This window comes from Stigmatopora nigra, chromosome 21, assembly GCF_051989575.1.
Source record: "Stigmatopora nigra isolate UIUO_SnigA chromosome 21, RoL_Snig_1.1, whole genome shotgun sequence".
Classification (NCBI taxonomy): Eukaryota; Metazoa; Chordata; class Actinopteri; order Syngnathiformes; family Syngnathidae; genus Stigmatopora; species Stigmatopora nigra.
The window spans coordinates 8,635,618-8,659,711 of record NC_135528.1 but is presented as its reverse complement, the minus strand read 5'-3'; the positions used below and the strand labels follow the sequence as shown (position 1 = coordinate 8,659,711).

Here is a 24,094-nt window from a genome sequence, read left to right as displayed (position 1 = left end):
CCAACTTCTCATTTGAGGCATTTAAAGAGCTGAGGGGAGATAAGGAACGATGAGGGAACAAAGTGGAGGAGAAAATGATAAATGGGAGCCAACGTTGATAAATGTGAGGAATGAACGGATCAGCAGATTATGCTAGCGCAATTTTTTATGAAACTTCTTTTCTTAAAACTGGCGCGATTCCTCCCAAACTAGTCTATTCTCTCTCCCGCCGCCGCCGCCGACGTGACATCTCGCTGTTTTCGGTTAATTAAAATGTCACAGGGCATGTGAACAACCTCTCTGCTGATTCTAGATTTAAACGAACGCCCACACGCGAGGGATTAGTCATGAAAATAGCATAATATTTTCTGTTGCGCTAATAGAATGTCACAAATGGAAATAAGGATGAACGTCATCTAGGAAAGGTCATTTCTTTGTCAAAAGTAGTCGCATTTAGGCTCAAACTGTACCATATTGTAGGTAATTTCTAAAATCAACATGACCACTTTGACCCGATAGGACAAAATGTGTATTCCATGAACAATTAATTTGACTGGTCAAACGTCTGTTGCCATCAATGACATCATCTGACAACATGTTCTCTACATTATAGCCTTCTATTGAAATAGCCTTGCTTTGTATAGCTCGACTTTGAGTTAACGTTGAAATGCAGTAGACAGCACATATCAAGTCACCAATTACGTAGCTGGCCTTTCTCATTAACCTTTCTCACTTCCCCGGTGTCTCACCTCGCACGCCCACAACATGGTGAGCGCCGCTCATTTTCGCCGCTTCTGACGTCAGGCCCCGTTACCCGTCACTAACGACAACAACTGTTACTGCACTATAACCAGTTGGGGCGCTCTACTCCCTTTCAAATCTTTTAGATGGGAAAAAAAAACAACACGCACTTGTCACTTTCTACAAATTTCCCTTCTCACATCGCCGACTTGTTTCTTCTCTCTTGCTCTCTTTTTAATACCATTATTGGTACCATCAGCCAGAGTGGTGGCATTTACTGGCCTTGACGCTATCCCACTCAGACAGGCTAACCCAGCTATGGGCCGCATGCCCGCTACGTGCTAAGCTAATGAGATTGGCGAAGCGCCACATTGCCAATATCAGCAGCGCCAATCCAACCACATATGCGTAATTTTCACCCTCTCAAATAAGCACTGAGATTTACGCCTCCAGACTAGAAATGGGGAAAAAACATGGGTGTCATGCTTGCTGTACAGAAACAAGGAAGTGTCGTCTGGTAGATTGCAAACTGGCAGATGGGAGGAAAAATGGCAGCAGTTGTAACAAACTGGCAACAGATTTTCATTTGCCAAAAGGCAGGCGAGTAGATGATTGACGTTGTTATTGTGAGGTTGTTGTGTAGATTTAAATAGGGGGTTAATTATTGGTTGAAAATGTTGATCACAGAGATACAAGTAGTGGAAATCTGATTCCAAACCAAGTTTTTTGGGAAAAAAACTGTCCTCATTTTCATTTCCAAGCACGTGAACATCTGTTTGTGCCCGTATTATCATTTCATAATGTCATATGCTCCAGATAGAAGTCGCCAGAGAATTCCTTCCTTTTTATAACATTTTTTTTCGTCTCCACCATTCATTTTATTTCTTTTCTTCAAATCTACTCTGGTTTCTCCTTTTGTGTTTCAAAGTAGCTTAAATTGTTAATGATGTGGCAAAGAGCCGCGTGACGGTAAAAGTTTAATTGCAAGCGAAACGGCAAAAAAAAAAGAAGCTAAACATCTGAAGAAAACCCAAATGTTGTTTGGGCTTTGTCTAAAAAGCATGTCATCCAACATTAGTACGCAATCAATTTGACAACATGATTCTTACCCAAATGATAGCCTCTATGATACAACAACCCCCCCACACACCCACACACACACACACCAGTACCACACATTCGTTTATCATTCATAGAATAACGAAACCCATCAATGTTTTACTGGGCGACAGTTTGTGGCGTTACGGGACGATGCTGCAAAGCGACAGAATATTGTTGAAATTGGGCCGCAAGGCTCAGAAATGCGTCCCAACATTTTAAAATTTGCATAAGTTCATCTTTTAGCAAAGAAAAAAAAACAGATGGATAAATTCAAGGTCTTTTAGTAGTTATTTCAGTTATTTCCAATGGTTAAATATTGCATTAAAAGCAACTGTCTAAGGATAGTCGAGGTAAGCAGCTAGAAGTAGTCGCTGTCCATGGTGCTGAATTCAGTTTTTTTTTTCTGTACTAAAAAACACATTTTTCTCTTTGAGTAGAAGGTAATTTGAGGTAAAAGGAATGAGTCAGCTTGTGAAAAAAATGGAAAATAATCAGTAAACTAAAACATTTTATCTATTTACCCTTTTTATATCAACAGGACAGATGAGCTTTTTCCACTTTTAACATTGCAGGCGCCCAAAAAAAAAAAGATTCATAATCAATGTTCCAAAGTGCAAAAACAAAATCTGCATGTTTTTGAAACTATAATTAGAAGAAAAATGCCGCCTGCATATTAATTATTTCTAATTATATACTTATGTAGAGACAACTCCGAAAAAGCCACTCTTGGAGTTGCTTTGAAACAATATCTGTCCAGTAATGAATTTGTTACCAAAATAAGACTCAGAATAAGCATATTGGTGCCAAAGTTTAAGCATGTGCAAAATTCCTCGTCTCAGCAAACTCTGATTTACGACTTTGTATTTTAGTTGTTTGCATGCAGGGGTGACATTTTGTTCCGGCAATAATTCAAGCCACTTGACATTTATCATGCTAACATAGCCAAACACGAGTAAAAGTAAAACGGTTTGACCTTATTTATTTCAAAGACTTACTTAGCACTCAACAGAAAACTATTTAGCAATCTTGTTTGGATACTTTAAAAGAAACATTCATTGACATGCAAATGGTGCGAATAAACTCTGAATGATACTTCATCCAGAAACACATTTTCTTCCAATTTTATTCAATTTATACTCCTCCATCATCGTCCTTTAGCGTTGGCAAGTGAAAAGGATAATTAGGTTGAAAATGCGCTCGGCATAATCTACTTCGTACTTTTTTTTTCTTGCTGTGATTTAATATCTAGTTCTGCTGCATGAAAAAAAAAAACTGGCAATGAATTGAAAGAATGTGGGAAAAAGACCGCAAATGCTTTCCAAAAAAAAGGCTTGGCACTTGCCAGATTGGATGCGCGTAGTGTTATGATAGTTCAAATTGACTCAGAAGCAGTAAAAAAAACAAAAAAAAGTGAACAATGTGTCTATCTTGATGTGATTTCCCATGAATGTGTAATGGTAATGTCCAATATTTGATAACAAGCAATTTTATGAGGAATCACATGTCAAATAAAAGTGGAGTTATAAGAATACAAAATAAAAGGAGAGCCATAGTTTGGGGCAAAGCTGTCAGTGTATCTATTTGGGGAAAATGCAATTTTAGGCAACTATTTTGAAACTAGGATGTATAAGGAATATTTTGCACGCCAATAACGCTATTTATTTAATATGGACTTGTGATTATCAATTGGTAGTTTGGGGAGTGTGAAAGAAAAACGACAACAATCATTAATTTGTTCATTTTCCAAGTCAATTATCCTTGTAGGGGGTGCTGGAGCTTATCCCAGCTAACTAGGGGTAGTAGGCATTATATATCATGAATTAATGGTCAGCCAATCGCAGGGTAGAAGGGGACAAAACAACCAATCAGAGCTAAGGGCAATTGAAAGCATTCAACCAGTCTACACTGCATGTTTTAGAAACCAGAGTACACTGAAAAAACCCACACAAGCCCTGGGAAATTATGCAAACTCTTCTTACTAACACCCAACCCGGGATCGAACCTCACAACTTTGAAACCGATGCGCAAACCACATGGACCACAAGTCCATAAAGTGTAGTAATTACAATTGCGACCCTTTGCCCCCTTACATGTCTAGTCTCAAGTACGTGCCACTTTGTAATTAATTAACAGAAGCTATATTGTTCACTCAATAACAGAGAAATATCAATCATAGTATGTTAAAAAGCAGTGATAAATCAGCTATGAAATTATTTCTGTACTCCTAAAGCCACCGCAGCATCTTGCCTTAATTGGTGCATCGCATTGACTCTATTGGTTGGCATCCATAGATTTATCCATAGATACTACATCTGCACAACAACAGTACGGCAACAGTGACTGATTAGCGAGTCGAGACCGGCAATAGATTCTTTCAAGGTGATGATTAATCCATAAGAAGCCGAGCCCCCCCCCAAGACAAACGCGTCTTAACAATTAGTTATGACACAGACACGCTTGATGAGTCGGGGGGGCGCCGTAATGAAAATGAACAATTCTATGGACGGAATTGGATTGAGTTACCGCTGCCCGTCGGAAGCTCATTACACAGATTTGACGTTATTGATATCCGATGGAAAAGGAATCAGGATTTTTTATTTTTACCCATGATGCTTTACTGTATGAGAAGGCTAAGCTAAGGTTTGTTGAGGCGGATTCGGAAATTGGGAGCTGTGAAATGGCGGTTTTGGATTGTGTTGTTGCTATAAATAGATTTATAATGACAATAAGACTGTTGTATTACCTTTTTTTGTGTAAAAAGAGGTGCTAATCCTTAACTATGGTGCATGTGGGAATGGGAATGAGTCATCGTTATTTCTCACATATGTTGGAAATTATTTTTCATTATATTTAACCTTCGCTAAGAACGGCAAAATGACACAAAATGGAGATATAATAAGAAACAATTTTTGCTCTTTCACTCTGCATTGTGAAAAATAATAATACAACACATCACTAACAGAATAAAAGTACAAAAATAATAGTTTTTGCCAATTTTATCTGGATTTTGAATGAAGTTTAGGACAAGCAAGTCTATTATTGTGGTCCACTTGTTTTGTTGAATAACAGCTATTGATTCCCATCTTGTTAAGCATCCAATAACTTTCAATTTTGGCTTTTTAATAGTTTCTTATTGGCTTTTCCTTGTCAAAGGATGTCCGAGAATGTATTTTTTTCTCAAAACTTGCCCACAACTTCAATTATTATGTGTCCATTCTTTGGGTGTATGTGCATTTCATCTTTATTCAAGGCATGTTTTGCCTTTTTGGAGAGACTATTGACTAAATTGGTATGAAACGTAAAAACGCATTTGGAGGACGATATGGAAATGAAGTCTGGTTTGTGCTGCAGACCTCTCCACTAAAAAAAAAAACAAATAGTCAAGCGAGCATTAGTCGTTGGATGGCAACTGAATCTAATATTGGCCTGTAAAGTGGTTCACTTTATGAGGTTTGCTTCTCTCCCGCTGAGTAGAACCATGCATGCTGAGTATTTTGTGCCAGTGTATTTGACAACTAGCTCTTTTCCACTTTTATTTCCAAACGACCAAAAAAAAAAAAAAAAAAAGAGCAGGAATGTAATCTAATTCGTCCCTACGTTCTTCATTTTTATTTTTTTTCCCTCAATAGTGAAGTGTATTTTCTTTAGTCGTGACATGTGAATTAGTTTAAATGTTGACCTTTGGGTTAATGTTCAATTTTGAGCTTTAAGCTGAAATAAAACAGACTCACCACAATCAAATCAGTAATTTAAATTGCAATAAATCCTAATAATTAAATGATATTCAGAATTATTGAGGCTAGTAAGGAGAAAGACAAACAATATATTTTCATTTTTGCTTCTAGGATGAAACCATGAAGCCTGATAGCCATTTTAAAATATAAAATTATAACCGCATCATGCATTTTTGTCCCTTAAGTTAATGACTGTCTTTAAAAAAATAATGGAGACAAAATATGATTTGGAACCATGCAATCATTAAATCATTCCTGGTGCAAAATAGGAAAAAAAAAAAAAAAACAGAAAAAAGTTGACTTGAATCCAGCATATTTAGGACAGAAGGGATTGTTGTATTTCTAATGACTGTTCAGCTCCTAATGGAGCTTCTTTTTGTTTTTTAAGCAAGGCTCTGTCTCTGAAAAGCGTAATGAGAGCAAGTGTGTTTTTGTGTGTGTGTGTGTATGTGTTTGTGAGTCATTAAAGCAGCTTCAAGCCTGCCATTATAGAAGAGACAAATGAGGAGGGGAAATATGTGGGGTTTAATACCTTTTGTTAATGTGAAAGCGCACTTTTTTGGGGGGGATAAATAACCACCTGGATGAACCATACGCTAACCACTGTTTGAAACTCCCATAGATGCCAAAGAGGGAAATACAGCTAAGTTGTCTTCCCCTGACTCAAACAGATGTTGGGATATTATATATTTACAAGAGTAGTGCAAAAGAAATTGCTTTATGCTTTCATTGAATGGAGCTTTGTTTCAATGTCAGACTTGTTCGCTTGTTTTTATCATTTTTTTCAAGGTTTTTGGGTGGAAATAGGTCATGTATGACTTTGGATTTTGTGTTTCTTATTATAAATTCACGCTATTTTACAAATGATTATACACATGGTGTTTTTTTTAATGATTATTTGTATTAGTTAGTTGGAAATGGAACTTTTTAAGGCACCAAATGTTAGAAAATAATTTCCGGAAAATATTTTTGTACTTTTTAGTTGAGGTTTTGCTTCATGATAATCTAAATGTGTTCTATGGGGTTTAATTCAGGGTAGGTTTTAATGCTCTTTCAACCTATTTACACAATTTATTAGCATAAAATGATCACACGATGCCAAATTGATACTTTGGATATTAATAGTACAGTGATGCAAAAAAAATAGAACATCTCAAACCAATGTAGATTGGATCTTCCTTCAAAATAGTTACCATGGCAACATACAATCAATCAAAAGCCATGTGTAATGTTCCTTTGCGAGACAATCGTTAAGCGGTGTACCATAAAAACAAACACAAAAGTCAACATGAACATAAAAGCGATGTGTGAGTCCGGCCCAAATTGTTTGCTAATGAAATCAATCAAAAATTCAATACCTGGCAATTGCTGTCATGGCTTATACAATTCATCTTTTTTTATGAACACACAAACAAACTCAAACATGCTTAACAGGGACCAAAAGTTTCTTTCAGCTGACGTAAAGAGTTGTCCTTGCCAAAGTGAAGCATTTAACCAGCCGCCATTATGGAAAAGGCCAGCCTACTGATAAAAGAGGACATTACAGCTTATTATTATTCAAATAGTGCATTTGCTCAATTGGTGTGCCTCGTTCTCATTAGCCCTAAATGGTCATTCAACGCTATTAGGATATCTCTTCAATTCCATGATGTGGAATTGGACCGAATGTCTAGATGATACGTAAATGAAGACTGTGCTCAAAAGAAATTGGCAAAATTCATATTTGTCCACCTGACTGTGCAAAAACTTTGCATTCCGAGTCATTACAAAGGCCAGTCAGCCAATTAGGAGCTTTCTTATCGGATCACGTCTCTTTCTATTGCAGTCAGTCATAATTCCAACGTTTCTGTCTCAATCAACTTTGCCCCAATTTCATTCCCAGTACTCTTGGTATTTTTTCCCCTTTCTCTATGCCCCTCATTTATATTCACGTTCCCTTTTGCCCACCGATGATTGACAGCCCGACAAATTGATTTTCAGCCTGGTGGGTTCCCTCTGTCTTGCTCTCTCTAGGCATTTCCCTTATTTAGCTTCCATCACTCCAGGGTATAGTCCAGACCGCCGATTTGACGGAACTCGTCTAATTCTTGGGTGGATTTGCGTTCTTTGACAAACCCCAGCGGCGACCAGTCGCTTTCGCTTCCCTGTGGGTCTTTTTGTGACTCTTACATTTTCATCTGGATTGGCTTTTGACATTTTTATGATTTTTACCCTGGATCAACAAAAAAAAAATACAAATAACATACAGAATTCTCCGATCTGAACCCCAATGAGACAAAGGCAATGTTGGTAAATGAAAGGCAAAGACAAACAAAGTGAATGGATTGGCATCCTCACAATGGTCCAACAATGTTTGTGTTTTTTTTCCCCTCAAATGAGCTTATTGATCACGGCATTACAACACACTGTGGAAAATGACAGGCCGAGTAATCGATTTTTCTGCTGGAAGTGTATGCATTGTGATGGTCTTAAGGCTTTTGCTTCGCCTTGTTGTTACGCTTTTAGTCGCTGGCCTCATGTTAGTTTGTAGCTACGTAATACCCATTCGAGAATGGTGGGATAGCAGGTTAATCTCTATCTTTGAAGTCATCTTTTTTTTAGGGATAGTCCTTTGAATGATCTGTGATTGGATCAAAAATGGAAGGAAACCAGATTCTTTCAGTTTAAGATAAAAAATTATTTTGTTGGCTTAACTGACTCAACTCTTTTCCAGTTTATTTGTATTTTTTAAGTCAAAAGTAATCTTCGGATTTTTTTCTCAAACTCAACAACAACAGTTTAATTTGAACACAATTTTACCAACTTTTTGATTCATCATTGATGAACAAAACATATGGATTTGAAGAAAAAAACTGCATATTTTACCTTCTATTTACGCCCATAGATGCTATATTTACTACCCATTATCACTGCTGTGATTATCAATGATGTTTTTTTGTAGCCTTTTTTTCCTCTTAGTGAAGTGCTGTCAACTATAATTTAATATTCTGAGAATTTAACACAAAGAAACATGTTTTTCCTTCAGGCTCTTCACCTATATGTGTTAAGTCATCACCATCTGAGCTTTTCTAAATGGCTTTATTACCATGGAATTCATTAAATCCACTCAGTTCACACACCATTATTTCCCTCTCTTGGCTTCCTCTTTCTTAGATTTTTTATTTCTTTTTTGCTGAGCAGACACTCTTTTCCAGAAAAGTCCTCAATTCCTCATTAGCACTCGTACTTACGATTACATTCTCTGCAACCCGCCAACAGTTTGCCATTTAGTCCCATTGTATAAATCTTCTGGAGGACAGTCACAATAGACTGAAGTACGAGGGACCAATTCCCTTGATTATATTTCTTAATACATTCCTTTTTGCTTTACTTTGTACTTTATACTTTTTACTTTAATGAGTGATGAGTATGTTATTATTCTAGTCCTTTTTTCTTGTTTAATTTTCATATGTACTGTTAACGGATGCACTTTTTTATTTGTATCGTATCTTGTTCTGACCCGGCCCATATGTCAAATTTTCATCGCTGGTCTGATCTTCTCTTTTGGGGTGAAAGGTCACCAAACAAGGTGAATTGAGGTTACTGATAGAAGAGATGACGTTATGAGTGATGGGTTCAGACGGGCGAGGACAATTATATCCTGTGAGTTGTTATTTGTAGCTGTGTGCAGCGTTTATTTTGGTTTATTTTGTGCATGCGTATTGAGGAGCACTGTCAGTTTCGGTCTAGCAGTCAGCATAATTAGAAATCTCTTTTACCACTGTGTCCTCTTCATGCTCTTTTCCTCTCCTCGTTCGGAGCGATGACTTTTAAATCCCTTGCTTTTTTGTATTATTTTAGCAAAAAGGGACACACGTCACAGATGGGTGTAACAACCGGGTGGCAAGTTTACTCTGCGCTCCAACTGTTCCTTATTCAGCCCTTTATATCCAATTTAATGACTTCACTTCATCTCGGACCAAGACATCTTTTAATCTATTAAGTTTGGATGAAGCCCTGATGGACTTGTCACCAAATTCTCCCAAGCGTATCGTTAAACACAGCGAAGGGAAAAGGAGACGGAAAAAAAACACAAAAAAAGCTGCTGTCTTCTTCTTTTTTGATGTTATTAGGACTGAGTACAGCTCGGATGAAGAAACCACGTTGGATTTTCTTCAGATGACTGAATTGTTTTGTAGGTTTTCCTTTGGAAAAGTAGAAAGTACACTACCGAAATCAATAGGAAATTATTGACTGGTCTCAAGAAGACAATTCACTGTTTAGCATACGCTTGAGTGCTCTTAGGTTGATGAAATCCGACTCCAGACTTTTGCTGAAATGAGACACAAACCAAACTATCTATCTTAGAGAGATAAATTGCAAAGTTTTTCCTGTCTTTGCTGTCTCACGTGGGCGGAGTACGGCGTTGCGGTTTGATGGATTCACTGTGGGGAAAAAAAAGGGGGCGAGAAGGCGGCCCGGCCCGTTCATCACTGCTCACAGCTTTAACTCTTGTACCTTGTTCTTGAAATATTATCCATTTCAATAAGAGAAAATATCATGTGCACCTCTGAGAAGAATATGGTGAAAAAAAGTGAACTGATACGTATTAAACGGAAAGTTTTCAGCAGCCAATAAGCAGACTACTACTGGGTAACCAATCAGGTGTTAGTACCGCACATTGACTTTGATGATTAGGAGTTGGACAGATAAAATAAATTAATCAAGTGCTGCACATGTGCACATGAAATAATGATGTATGTTTTTACAGTAAATGAGCTGGCATTTTCATTTCTTAATGACACATTTAAGTATTCATTTAAAGATTTATTTATTTCATTCTGTCCCAGTTCATAACTATACTGTCATATAGTGAATTACATACAAAATAATCTTTTTTAAAATGCCTTTTTAAATTGTCTACACTTTCCATTTTATTTAAATTTCTATACTTTACGACTTCTTTATTTTTAGTGGTATATTTTAGATCAATTTATTTAATGTTATTATTATTTTCCTGCTGTATACTCTATATTTCCAAATGTTTTTTGAGATACATCTATAACGAATGCATATTTATTTTTACCATATATATTTTGTAAGGATTTAGACAACACCCCAAACCCTAAAAACATTACTGTTTTATTCCAAAATGGTGTTTCCAATGGAAAAAAAACAGCCATTAGACTTGAAATTTTCTTCTTGTCTCTCTTACAGGTTTTATCTATACTTGTGGCGGTACCCTGAAGGGCCGAAACGGCAGTATCGAATCGCCGGGATTCCCCTACGGCTACCCCAATGGCGCCAACTGCACTTGGGTCATCGTTGGGGAGGAAAGTAGCCGCATCCAGCTCATCTTCTTGTCGTTTGCCATCGAAGAGGAGTACGACTTTTTGTCCTTGTACGACGGACACCCACACCCGGCCAACTTCAGAACCAGGTAGGCCAAAAAAAAACTTGAAGTACATTTCTTGGTATAACAACTGGATTGAAACATAGAGTGCAGATGGCGGCTAAAAGTTCATTGGTAGGTCGTAGACTTCAAATCTATATCAGATCTTAATTGCGAACTTCTTTTCTATTTTAAGTAGAAGCTGTTTTTTTTGGAGTTTTCTTGCCAGTGTGTCGAATTAACAGTCGAAAGGGGTCCACGCAAAGGTCGAATTTATTTAGTGAGATTTGGCGAGACGTGCTTTTGAGATGAGGGGAAGCGATTTAGGTCATCAAGAGATGCAAATGAGTCCTCTCCATCGTTTGCTGGAAAGCAGTCCTCACGCCATGGGACGCTTTGGCTCGTATTCGTTAGAAGGCTGACGCAATAGGCATTGGCAATCAAAAAATGTGTTTATTGTTCAAAAACGTGTGAAGACGCCAACAATGAAACGGTGGTGGATATGGGAGTTGGTTTCGGGATGCCCAGGGAGACAAAAAAGCAGTTAAAAGGGAAGCCAAAGTGAAATACACTCTGATTTTTAGTACTCTCAAACTTGCAGTGTTTTTTGCACATTTTTCCAGTTTTCACACTTTGCAATTGCAGTATCGAGTGAATACTGATCTTTTCATATTTTAGCATATACATATGATTTCTTCCAGGCCTAATTGGCCATTTAATGGCGTGACTGATGTCGATTTTGTGTGCAAAAATTATGCAGGCGCTGCATTAAGAAACCATTAGAAGGCATTTTTTTGCATGAAAATGTCACCACAGAAGGAGTAATGTTATATAAACCAGTCTTTTTGTACCTCACACATGCAGTACATAAATACTGCATATTTTTAACGTTGGGAATCTAATCTAAGTCTAATTATAGGAAAATTAAATCGGCTAAACTAAATAAAGTAATAAAAAACAGACGGCCATTGTGGTAAATATGTAAATTATGCTAAAATACTATGAAAAAAACGAGATGTATTAACTTTTTCCCTCTGGAAGACGTAAACAATTACAGTACAGCTTAGTTTTTGGCCCATATACACATCTTGACTAGTTTGGATTTTATTTACTGCGCGACATATGATTGCTGCTGCGCAGAGAAGTCAATTTTTTAGAGAGAACATTGATTGTGAGTGAAATCTTAGCCATTTTAGTCATATTTATTAGCAAAGCACACTGGAGATTCCTCCTCAGCTCGACATGTATTCACTTCAAACACTATAATTTGTTCTAATTACAAGTCTTCATAATGAATTAAAGGGCACCTCGCTTGTGCCACATGTTCCGTAGAGCAGTTCCAAGTTGGCCCGCTGACAGCCGTTGATTTTATGTGAAAAAATCTGCGCGGCCCACAGAGCGGCAACGTCGAGCTATTTTGACAAGCGCTCATTCAAGGATGTGGCAATTCACATTGGTTTTCTGTTTGTTTTCGGTGCTGTTTTTGGTTATGGAAGTGGGGGAAAGTTACGTAGAGTTAGCCATGCATGTATTCATGGGACTGTAGAAAAATGTTGCACATATGAGCCTCTCATGGGCTTGACAGGAAGGATGATGCTTTCGCTCATGTTTCATGCAAATTCAGACTGACACATTTGCATAAGGTTTTCAGCATTTTTCTTCCTACTGAACGTCTTTGCGGTTGTGATTTGATTTAACCAGAAACTCGTTTGTATTTTGGTTTATGCTTTGCCGACAAATTGATCTTTTTGGCTTGCACAAAACAAGTCTGGAAAATGAACCAAATTGTAAAATCATCCTCAACAAAAAATGGACATTTAGATTTCTATTTAAATTGCCATTTTTCACTGAGAAAAATAATTAAGCAAACAGTTGTTACTTATTAATTATTGCTTTGCGCAAAAATCCTCTTCATGGAAACATAATTGTATTAATTTTCTGTAATTATCTGACTTTAAGCAACTGCTTTTTGCCTATTTTATTTGTCAAAATCATATTTTAACAAGATGATTTTGATGCAATTTGTCATGCAATTATGACTTTTGCATGAAAAAAACAATGTAATCTTTTTATTCTCCAAAATGAGAGTTCGACACGTGGAAAACATGCAATCAATGTACGTGTTTGCGTGCAGTAAACGTTGATATTTATTTTTTGTCAGCGCCAAATCAATACATAAGGGGCTAATCTCAAGCGGCCCTGATGCAAGCCCAGACCTGTGTTTGGCGTCTGATTGGCTTCGATCCATCGCGTCTCATTCAGGAATCTTTGGAAATGTGTTTACGGCGTCTGCTATGACTGTCGGCGAGCATATTGGCCAGTCAATAACGCCGAGTTTCCAGCTGGATGTGGCCTGGACACACTCTTGTCTAATCAAATATTACTTTAAAGAACTACAAAGAATATAAAAGAAAATATATCTCATCTGTGAATTTATAAACATAGATTTTACAATAATTGGCATATTACCACCGTCATTTGTTGATGATTCTTAAGTCCAGCGCCGTCAATAATCGCCAAAAAGTCAAAGTAGCTGGAAATTTAGCTTAAAAAAATGACCCAGACAAAGTTTGTATGTTTAAAACCATCAAGAATGTTAACTAAAAAGATATCCTGTGGTTCGTTTTTTTGCAAAATTGCTCATTTACTTGAGTCAGTACCACAAAAAGCTTTAATAATTCATCTCGAAAATGTACTCCGGGAAGCATTTCGTCTTGATTTAACCGCATCGCTGATTTTAGACGCGCACCTCTGCTTGTCGTCAGTTCATTATCGCCATTGCGAGTCTTTCTGGGAACTCAGTGTGACGCTATGCCATCCACTTGGCAATGAGGAGTACAATTGTGGCCAGAACACGGAGAAAACAAAACAAAAATACCAACTTCTGCGCCCCGAGAAAAGCAATCAATGCGAGATATATGTCGGAGTGTAGGTCATATGTCTTTAGGTGGGTCAGAAGGTGAACGACAAGGTTATTGGGGGCTAAAGATGAGATTGTCGGTGAGGGGAGAGTTAAGTTAAGATCTGGTGATGTGTGTCTTCAATTACGCTTTGGTGGCTCAACCTCCACTTTGGAGGGGAAACAGAAACACTGCAATCCAAAGAATGATTGCATTTGGGGTGAAGAAGGTGAAGAGAGTTTAGGCTGCTTGTCTAATGTGATTTATTATGAGCATTTTCACTCAATGGACTTCTAATGGGAATATAATGTTTGTGCTTTGTTTCGATTTCAAGCCTCTGTATTGTTTTGTCGCCGCAGTCTGATGAGCCAATGCAAGTCAATACATTTTCACCTTAGCTAATGTCTTCATGCACACTTTGTCTTTATTATTATTTTATGAAACTCGGTGGTTTTGTCACAAATTGCACTTCAGTGTTGTTAAACACAACTAAAGCTTTGATTTCAGTCTCAGCTTACAATTTAGCAGGTGGTTATTTCGCTATTACTCCGGTTTTCTTTATCCTTTTAAGCAGGAAAAGTGAGTACTGCCTTGTAGTTTCATGGAGATTTATTCACATGAAAAATTACATATTTGAATGTGGAGGGGAAACAGCTGGACACTTCCACCTGGTCCTTATGTCTACTCAACATGCTCTTCATTGGGAATCATTTGAGCAAATTACCTCATAAGGGTGCTGTCCATGGAGTTTACCATTATTGCTTGGAGACATTTTTTTTAGACATATTTCATCTTGGTGAAACTAGTTTTCCGAAAAAGCATGTTTTTCCGAACCTTTGCAAGCCTTATTATTCTTTCAACGAGCCAAAATATCAAGTTTTCACCCGAATACACTGACTTCTTTGCCACTATCTTCGTCCAACTCAATCTTATACTGCAGGTGGCAGTTTTCAATATGGTTATTTACTGTGATGGTAAGTCAAACCGGTGATCGTTTTCACTCTTGAAGTGAATTGCATGCTGTTCCACACCTTTGTATTATGTGTTGCCATCCAAGGTGGTTCTTGTGTGTTCTGGTCTTGACCCGCTTTGTTGTCTGTAATCTTCTATAGTGCCCTCTTTACACTGCATAAGTCACTCTTTTCTTTCCTCTGCTGGAGGACATGCAGATGTCAATCAGATAGACGCAACACAGTACACATTGTGTGTTTGTGTTTACAATATATATATGCATATACACATACACGTACATATACATATACACATACTATACATATACATATACACATACTATACATATACATATACACATACTATACATATACATATACACATACTATACATATACATATACACATACTATACATATACATATACACATACTATACATATACATATACACATACTATACATATACATATACACATACTATACATATATACATATACATATACATATACACATACTATACATATATACATATATACACATACAAATATACTACATATACTACATATACTACATATACTACACATACTACACATACTACACATACTACACATACTACACATACTACACATACTACACATACTACACATACTACACATACTACACATACTACACATACTACACATACTACACATACTAACATACTACACATACTACACATACTACACATACTACACATACTACACATACTACACATACTACACATACTACACATACTACACATACTACACATACTACACATTCTACACATTCTACACATACTACACATACTACACATACTACACATACTACACATTCTACACATTCTACACATTCTACACATACTACACATACTGCACATACTGCACATACTGCATTTACTGCATATACTACATATACTACATATACCACATATATCACATATATCACATTCAAATGGATGAAGACGGAAACTATAATGCACAAATACTAGGGTCATAAAAGCACTTTTGATGTCAGCTCAATATATTTGGGGGGCGTGCGTGCAGTGTGTATGCAGCAGTATAGTAAATGTGTCTATGTGGAGTTCTAATGGAGGTGTGTTTACCCCTGAGGTTGTCATATTTCATCTCCTGCCGCATCAGTTCTGCCCTGCAGGAGGGTAAGAGGTGTGTGTGGTTGTTTGTTTGTGTGTGTGTGCTTGCGTTCATTTGTGCCACTATTGTGTTTATGTATTCGTCTTAAAGATCCACACAACTTTGCCTTTGGGTTACCAAGATGGAAGAGAAGAGATAAGAAGCTGCTTTACTTGTATGTTTATTTTTTTCTGGACTTACTTGACCTGCGTCATCCCTTTTGTGCAGGAGCGGAAACCTTAAAAATCAATTGTAATGCTTTATGGGATGGTGAACCATGTTTTGGAGAACTTAGACATTGACGGTGTTTGAGTCAAAATATCATTTTAGATAAAAGATCAACCTTTGAAATTTTACTCCTATTTCGCTGTACTTTGGATATAAATAGTGCCATAACATTTGAAAGGAGTATAACGAAGATACTGTGTATAAGTCTTACCTGAGTACACATTCTATTAGATTTTTGTGGAATAAACCACTGAGCAGGTTGATGCAGTGAATTTTATTTATTTTAGCGAAAGTAAGTGAAACGTAAAACAGGAATTTCCTGAACTGTCAATGTACATTTAGGAAATCACTTTCTTTGTTAGACTGTACAGCGTCTAGTCTGGGATTTCCTATCTCTTGCTGTAAAAAATGAGATATTTGAGTTATTGCATTGTATGTGTTGAACTTATCACTTGGGCTCCATTATCTTATATCATTCTGTGCAGAGTCTCTGTCAGCACCTGAAACGGACTCATCCATCGCCCCTCTCTATTATTACGCATGTTTCGAATCATTTTGTCAACGCCATTCATTGGCGGGGCGATAAACGGCCCTCGCTTCCTTCAAGCGCAGATTACATTTATAATCACCAAAGAACGGAATTCAAAGTATTGAAAGACGTATTGAACCATTGTCACGCTTTTTTTTAACGTTTATCGGGAATTGATTACGGGTTGCTATTGTCTATGAGACTCTTTATTCTTTTTATTGATAGGTAGACGGTTAGATTGGGTCAAAAAATATTTAGTCAAAAAAATCTTTCAAACAGAACAGATGCTTTTGTGTGATTGTCTATTAAATTTGAGTCAACCTCGAATTATAATTGTGTGTTAGCCTTGAGCCGCTGTTACAATTGAATAATTATGTTTTGAAGTTTAAAAAAAATCAATTCCAAAAATGACCTGAAATGACCTCGAAAATGACAAAAATTCAAAAACTAATCTATCCGCACTAGTACTTTTTGCTCTCTGTACTTCTTCTGACAAGCATAGGATCTAAAGTGAAGTATTTTGAATGTAAAAAATCCTGCCCGAAAAACTGAAATTAGGAATTACATTTCCCGAATAAAATCACTGCATAATGTTCCTCACACTGAATCATGAATGGCAGATCTTAAGAGTTTTTTGGCATAGCTCGTCGTACCTTTTGAAGGGCAAAGATAAGTACCCACTTTTCCACGTTCATAAATATGTATCTCCAACTTTACATAATGGCGTAAAGGAACAGGCAAACACTTGTTGGACGCCTTGTCTTACAATGTTAGTTTTTTTTAGAGGTTTTCAAGCGAAAATACCGACCTACCTTGGTGACAGATCCCTGACGAGATGCTTTTACTAAATGCTCAAGAATCAGCCAACCAGCCAACCAATATGTCTTGGATGACTTTCCCCGTCTAGTAAATATACTTGCCAGTGTGTCTTTTTGTCCCCGTGTTCAGCGTCCCCAGTAATCCCAACGGCTAGACTGGTAATCCCCTCAAGCTTCCCATTAGCCGGGAGATGCTCAGAAACCCCCGTGTGGGTCGTCACCCAGGTGTCAGGCGTGTTCTTTCCCTCGGGAGGGGTCACTTTGATGAGCCATAGAGTTGGCCTATACCTCCATTCTTATTGGAGGATGAGCACAGATGTTTTGGAGAGCCTCCTGACAAGTGTAGGTGGGGGTCGAACCGAGGTAAGGCCGAGGATAGTCGACAAGGGAGCAATGTCGGAAAAATGTATATGTTTAACATAGGGGTAGGGAGCCTATGGCTCGGGAGCCACATGTGGCTCTTTTTGATGGGTGCTTATGGCTCTCCGCTAAACTGAGAGCTGAAATCTGGACACTATGTCTAGAGTTGCTTTAATCTTCCAGTTTTTTTAAGCATTTCTGTATGCATGCATGCATCCCATTGATTAGCATCAGGGTAACAAGTTTGTCAACATAATTATGAGACTGTCGTGACTTTAAAGGCAGTGAAATGAGTAAAAATGCACCCGTTTTCATGTACTTTTACTTCCAGTTAATTCTGAGTATGGCTCTCAATGAATAAGAATTGAAAATATGAATTGTTTATGGCTCTCTCTGTCTTGGATTTTGCTGTGGTTAACCTTCTGGTAGATTTGTAATGTTGTTTTTGCTTTTTCAGTACACCCTCTCCTGGTTGGTTGTTTTTTCCTGACTACTTGGGCTGGTTTACTAGAGGAAATTTAGTTTATTTTCCTGGTGTACTTCAGCCTTTAGTCTGCTGTACTTCAGCCTTTAATCTGCAAGTATCTCAAGTGTGGAGAACTTGTCATATTTTACATTATAAGATGCTTTTTTTATGTCTTGGTTATTTTTATTTGGGATTTACCAAATGTAGCAGTGTTTTTTTAATTTAATTCTCTGTACTTTGTCTTTCCTTCAAGGCGTTTTGATATATATTTGTTGAATGTAAAATTGGGCGTCAGTATGTTTTTGACTCGGTACTGGAAATGTGTCTCTAGAAGAGGCAGCGTTTGGTTTAAATGTATAAGTAGATTTCCATATTTTTTTGGGGGGGAACAGGCTGTCATGGTATATCACCGTTAGTATATAATCTTGTCAAAAAGACGAATATCAGGAAGGTGGAAAAAGAGATTTTCCGCATTTTTTTCCTTCTCTCTCATAAAGAAACAGCAGGGTTTTTCTTTTTCCTTTTTCCATTCAGCGTTCTTTTTTTCTAGCCTCACGCCCACCCGACTTCCCACCGGGTGTTTAGCGGTGAGCCGCGTGGGCACGGATCGACGCGCCTGTCTCGTTATTGAAAGACAACTGCGTTGAAGCCTGAGGTTCCCGCGCGTTGATGTTGATGTGAAATTCTTTCCTAAGCGTGTGACTCACAAATACGGGTGACTCAATCGTATGTCGAGGTTGCCACATTCTCTACTGTCCACCATCTTAATTAATCTATTAATTTCTTTGCTTTCTTTTAAATTTGGGTGTTCAGTGTCAGTGTTCAGTATAAAAAAAGTAATTTTGCTTAAAAAAACAAAACAAACCAACTATGCGCCTGCCTCCACCTCAAGATTCTGTTTTTGATATTCATTTCTACTTGCTGTTGTTTTCCTTCACTTTTTTTCTAAAGTCGGTAGAAGCAATAATTCAAATGTTACCCAAAATGCAATTGTTCTCTCATTGTGACATTTTAGAAAAAGAATATGCTTTGTTTTTTATTCCTTCCAAGTTTAAGCCAGTTTGATTACAGCACAACTTAATTGCGTTATGCTGTCTTCTTTCAATTTGTTTTGTTTTGTTCCGCCATAACTTTACATACATTTGTAAAATAAGCCTGGAAAAAAGATGACTTAAATCTCAATTTATCCAAATCGTACTATTCTTCAATCAACATAATGCTATATAGCAAAATCATTATATAGTCTCTCAAAAATAATACTTTGGATGTTATATATAGTTCCTTTGCTAATTGCAGTGTCCTTTTTCTAATCCAAATGCGACTAAATCCTGGAAAGGTAACACTTCCCTAATGCCATCCTAATTAGCGGAGAGAGATTTTTAGTAAAACATCACTCTTAAAGCCTGGTTAATCGCTCAGGTGTGCGAACATATTTCCGAGTACAACCGTGCTGAAAGATTTTGTGTCGGCGGCCTAATGACGTTGAAACTCGGCACTGGCGACCAATGGAGCAGACGTTCCGATGCGGGAAAACAAAAAAAGCCAAACGGGACCACGACGTGTGTTCCTCTCTGCTCTAGTGCTCGCTTCCATTATCCTCGTAGACACAAATACAAGAATTCAATTAAAAAGAGTTTGTCTTGACCTTAACGCATAGACATGGCGCCTTTTGTTGACATATCAATTAATCACCATCTGTCACTTGACCATTATAGACTGTGTTTTCTCACTGGACCATGACGTGTGTGGGTGGTTGTGTGGGTATGTTATTGTTTCGTAATGATCATTGTTATCCCTGGAATCTTAAAATGTTATTAGCGCCACATTAATATGTTTTTTTTGGAGTATTTGTGCATGCAAGTGTGTGAGTGTGTTATGATTAGTATGCAGTAGTGAATGCCAGGCTCATGTTTTTAAACATTAAAACAGGATGTTAAAATGTGGTTCAAATGTCTTTGCTGAAGGCAAACACTCAGTAAAATAAAATTATTCGAGCATAGATATTTCAGCAACCATAGAAGTTCGTATAAGGAGACGGCGTTGAGGGCAAAAAGGGTAAAAATGACTAAACGGAATTTGAATGAAGTAGAATTGTTGTATTGATGCATTTGTTGTTGGCAGACATGAATCCAAAAAGATAGAGCTTTTGGCATTTGGTCAAGCACTGACCTTGTGGAGTTATTAGTTCCCTTTTTTTATGGTTAATCTTCACATGTTCTCTTCGCCCACACTCTATGGCGCTTCAAATTCAGTCTTTTGCAGTTCGGTGTCCTCCATCTGTCTGGTTTGTATGATCCAAATTGCTAGTGATGAGATACAAGTTCATCTTTGAAGGACCCCTCATTTTGGAATATAAAAAGCCAGGAAAATTGCAATGCATTTACACCAAGACAAACAACAGCATTGTTAATTTTTTTTCTTAAATAGACCGAAATGACTGCTACATTAACACTATAAATGCCACAATCCACTTTAACAAGTGACTTTATGCGTTATTTCCCCTTCCGCTCATTACAATTTAACAACATGGCTTGCAGAGTGCAATGTTCACATGCTTATTCATGCTATGCCATTTATGGTTTACACCATTATGGCAGATTACGGTCACTCAAAAACAAGAATCTCTGCAGTATATCCATTTTAAAACATTAAATATAATCATAAAGCATAAAAGCAGCTTTATAAGTGAATCTAGTGTGAACTCCAATGTTCTTTTGAATGTAAAAATGAGCATTTTTCATCTTTTCCCCTTCATTGAAGCAATTTAATGGTATATAAAAGGAAGAGGAACAAAAGAGATGTTATTCAAGAACTTCTTTAATTCAAATAGCTGACATTTATCTTTATTTTAAATAGCATGATGCAACAGACGGCAGGAGATATTCAAAATGCCACGTTTTTATTAATAACTCAAGGCAATAACAAGCTTAGCAACATCGACATGACATGTTAACATAAAAATTATATTATTTTTTTCCATTAGTCCTTGAATATCACCTGTTTTTACCCATAACAAGTACCGGTAGTCTAACTGCGGATGTTGACTCTTGAAAATAGCGTTTTTCTTCATTATTTTTTTCTCGATAAACCTCCATTCATGAAACTTTTGTCATCTTTCTCAGAATTCAAATGAGTTTATCACAATGAGGCGTCCAATCCATTTGAAATGGAAGGCCTGCAGTTAATGAATAAAGTTCAATGGTCATCTAGTCTTGATTTGGATTGAAAAGGCGACTTTTCCTAACAATATGGCGCCATTGGCTCCTCTGATAATAGCGATATCCATTACATCTGTTCCCAAACCCCTCGTAGGCATGTGATTGGGCCGATAGCATCCAAGGGTTAAGGCCAAAACTCATCACGGGTGTCAGTCTGGTAATCGTCTGATCATTCAGTTACCTCTGGAGGGCCATGCGTTTTCTTCCTTTTAATTCGCCGTCTGTCCGTGTCACCGGTTTTATTTAATCGGAGTATGAATGGAGCGTTTTGCAAACAGTCGGCCTCGGAGAGCAATCTCTGCTTTCAGAGGTGGTCAAAGTATCACAGTGTACTCAAAACAAATACAATTATACACAAATCACGACGCATTCACCACAAGTAATTCGCGGAAACAACAATGTCAAACTTTTCGGATGATTTAATAATCCTCACACTACCGATTCCTTTTAAATGTCAGAAAAAATTGCAAGGTTGAATCATTTGCTTTTATGATATTTTTATTATCGCTTTTCGGATGTCAAAAATAAGTCGGATTTGAGCAGAATGGGCAAAATAAGGATGTTGAATGTCTTGCTTGTCTGAATCTGTTTTCATCATCATTAATGCTTTGCGGTTATAGTCCTTTTATCTGACCCCTATTCCTATTATTTCCACTTTAAAAGACCCCCAATTTTTATTATTAAGGACCACTACAGTTGACTTTATTGCTCTGTTTTGAATTTTCCATCATTGTTAACACATGTTGACAAATGAACAGTTTTTACATCGTAAAGAGTCGAGATATCTAGTTATATATGCATGGAATTGTTATTCCGCATTCTAAATGGTTTTTTTTAGGCACCATTAAACTACAACTAAAATGGTGAGAAACTGTTTATTCCCCTTCCACAATTAAGTAAAACATCATTCTCAGTCCTTGCACATTTTCAGCATTTATCTTTAAACAAAATGAATTCACTTTACCCGTAATTATACTTTGTTAGTTGCCAGCTATATTTTCCCTCACATAATAAAACGTCTGTTTAAACCTTAAAAAAAAACAGCAAAAAACTGCATCTCCAAGGCGGTATATAGTGGGAGTTGAGGTAGTTGCGGCATGGCCATTCATCACGCTCAACATTGTAAAAGCGTCCACTCCGATTTGCTCCACTTTGCGCCACGCTACCGCCCGAAACCGGACTTGGAAGGACATCCTAAGTAAAAGTGATTCATGACACCAAGCCAGGGAATATATATGGCCACCTTTCCTGATTAAGCTATCTGCCATTCCCAAGGTCAATGTTTACATTTCCATGCAGCATTTTAGATTGGAATGCTGTCTCCGGTTTGGATTTAGTGTTTGCTTTTTGAAGACATCAACAGCATCCTCTGATACATAACACTTCTCTTTTGGGATGTACATCTGTGTCATGTGTAAAGATGTGGGCAAAAAAAAGGGCCTTTGGGTGGATGTGTGTGTGTGTTTATACATGGGCGGGACTAATGTTTAGTGCCGCTGTGTTGTCGGTGACAAGTCAAAGAGGTAGTTATTACCCCAGGCGATGTGCACTTGACTGCAAAAAAGACACAAACACAAAGGATTAACAGACTGCATTGGATTTTTTGGGGCTTTGGTAGGAAGGTTTCCATTTGAAATTCACCTGAAAAGCTTAGAGAGGCTGTCACAAAATTGAAAGATTGAACATAATTAAATATTACAGAGGGAGAAAGACATTCTGTGCTGATGCTTTACGGAGATAGATGTATTATGTACCCTTTTTTTGTTAAAGATGTGGCTTGTTTGGGATGATTTATGCTAATGGAGAAAAAAACACTTAGTATATGAAGGTATTTTTCTTATGTCGTGGAGACCATTTCCCATCCAAAATACTGATATTAGCTTTTTTAGATCATTCCTATTTTTACTATGAATATTTTTACTTGACAAATGAAATGTTTTTGGAGTTGAAAAGCCCAAAAAAGTTGTAAAATATTCGTCTTTTGATAATATTTGAATAGCCGCTTTGCAAAGGATCAGTGTTTCATCAAGCTGGCGATTTAAGGGCAGCACCTAACGGACTATAAACATTATTTTTCAATTCTACATGGTGCAGAGAGCATAGCGCTACCTTCAAAATGTTTTGACATCTGATGAATTTTCGCTATTATGGCCTATCATGAGACTTAAGTCAATAGTGGTACATGCATTTTATTTCCATGAGCATATCATACATATTCTATTATCATCTTATGTCTTCTTAACCCTCCATTCTTTGCAACACCACAGCAATCTTTCGTCCAATTCTCCAACATTCCCCTGCAGATGCGTTGTATATGAGAGTCTTTTACTACTGTCGAGTTTGTGACCTCCCACGTGTGTCTGCCACGCGTGTTTAATCCCTCGCCATCATATTTCTTCTCTCGCGTGCTCCCTCTTTCTCTCGGCACCATATCTAATCTTCGCTTTCCTCCCCTCCGGCTCATATTTCTCTCTAACGACTGTACCTTTAAGTCGCTGTCAGCCCCTGACACCTCCCCTTTGAATGCCAGCGGAGGCATGCAATCTG

At 37.4% G+C, this 24,094-nt stretch overlaps 1 protein-coding gene across 1 annotated transcript in view; it reads left to right on the top strand.

The window, feature by feature from the left end:
* LOC144214730 (CUB and sushi domain-containing protein 3-like) overlaps positions 1-24,094 on the top strand; it is a 170,253-nt gene that overhangs the window by 26,259 nt on the left and 119,900 nt on the right. Inside the window, exon 2 of the mRNA XM_077743354.1 lies at positions 10,752-10,974. Coding sequence (XP_077599480.1) covers positions 10,752-10,974 — 223 coding nt within the window. The remainder of the gene's footprint in view (positions 1-10,751; positions 10,975-24,094) is intronic.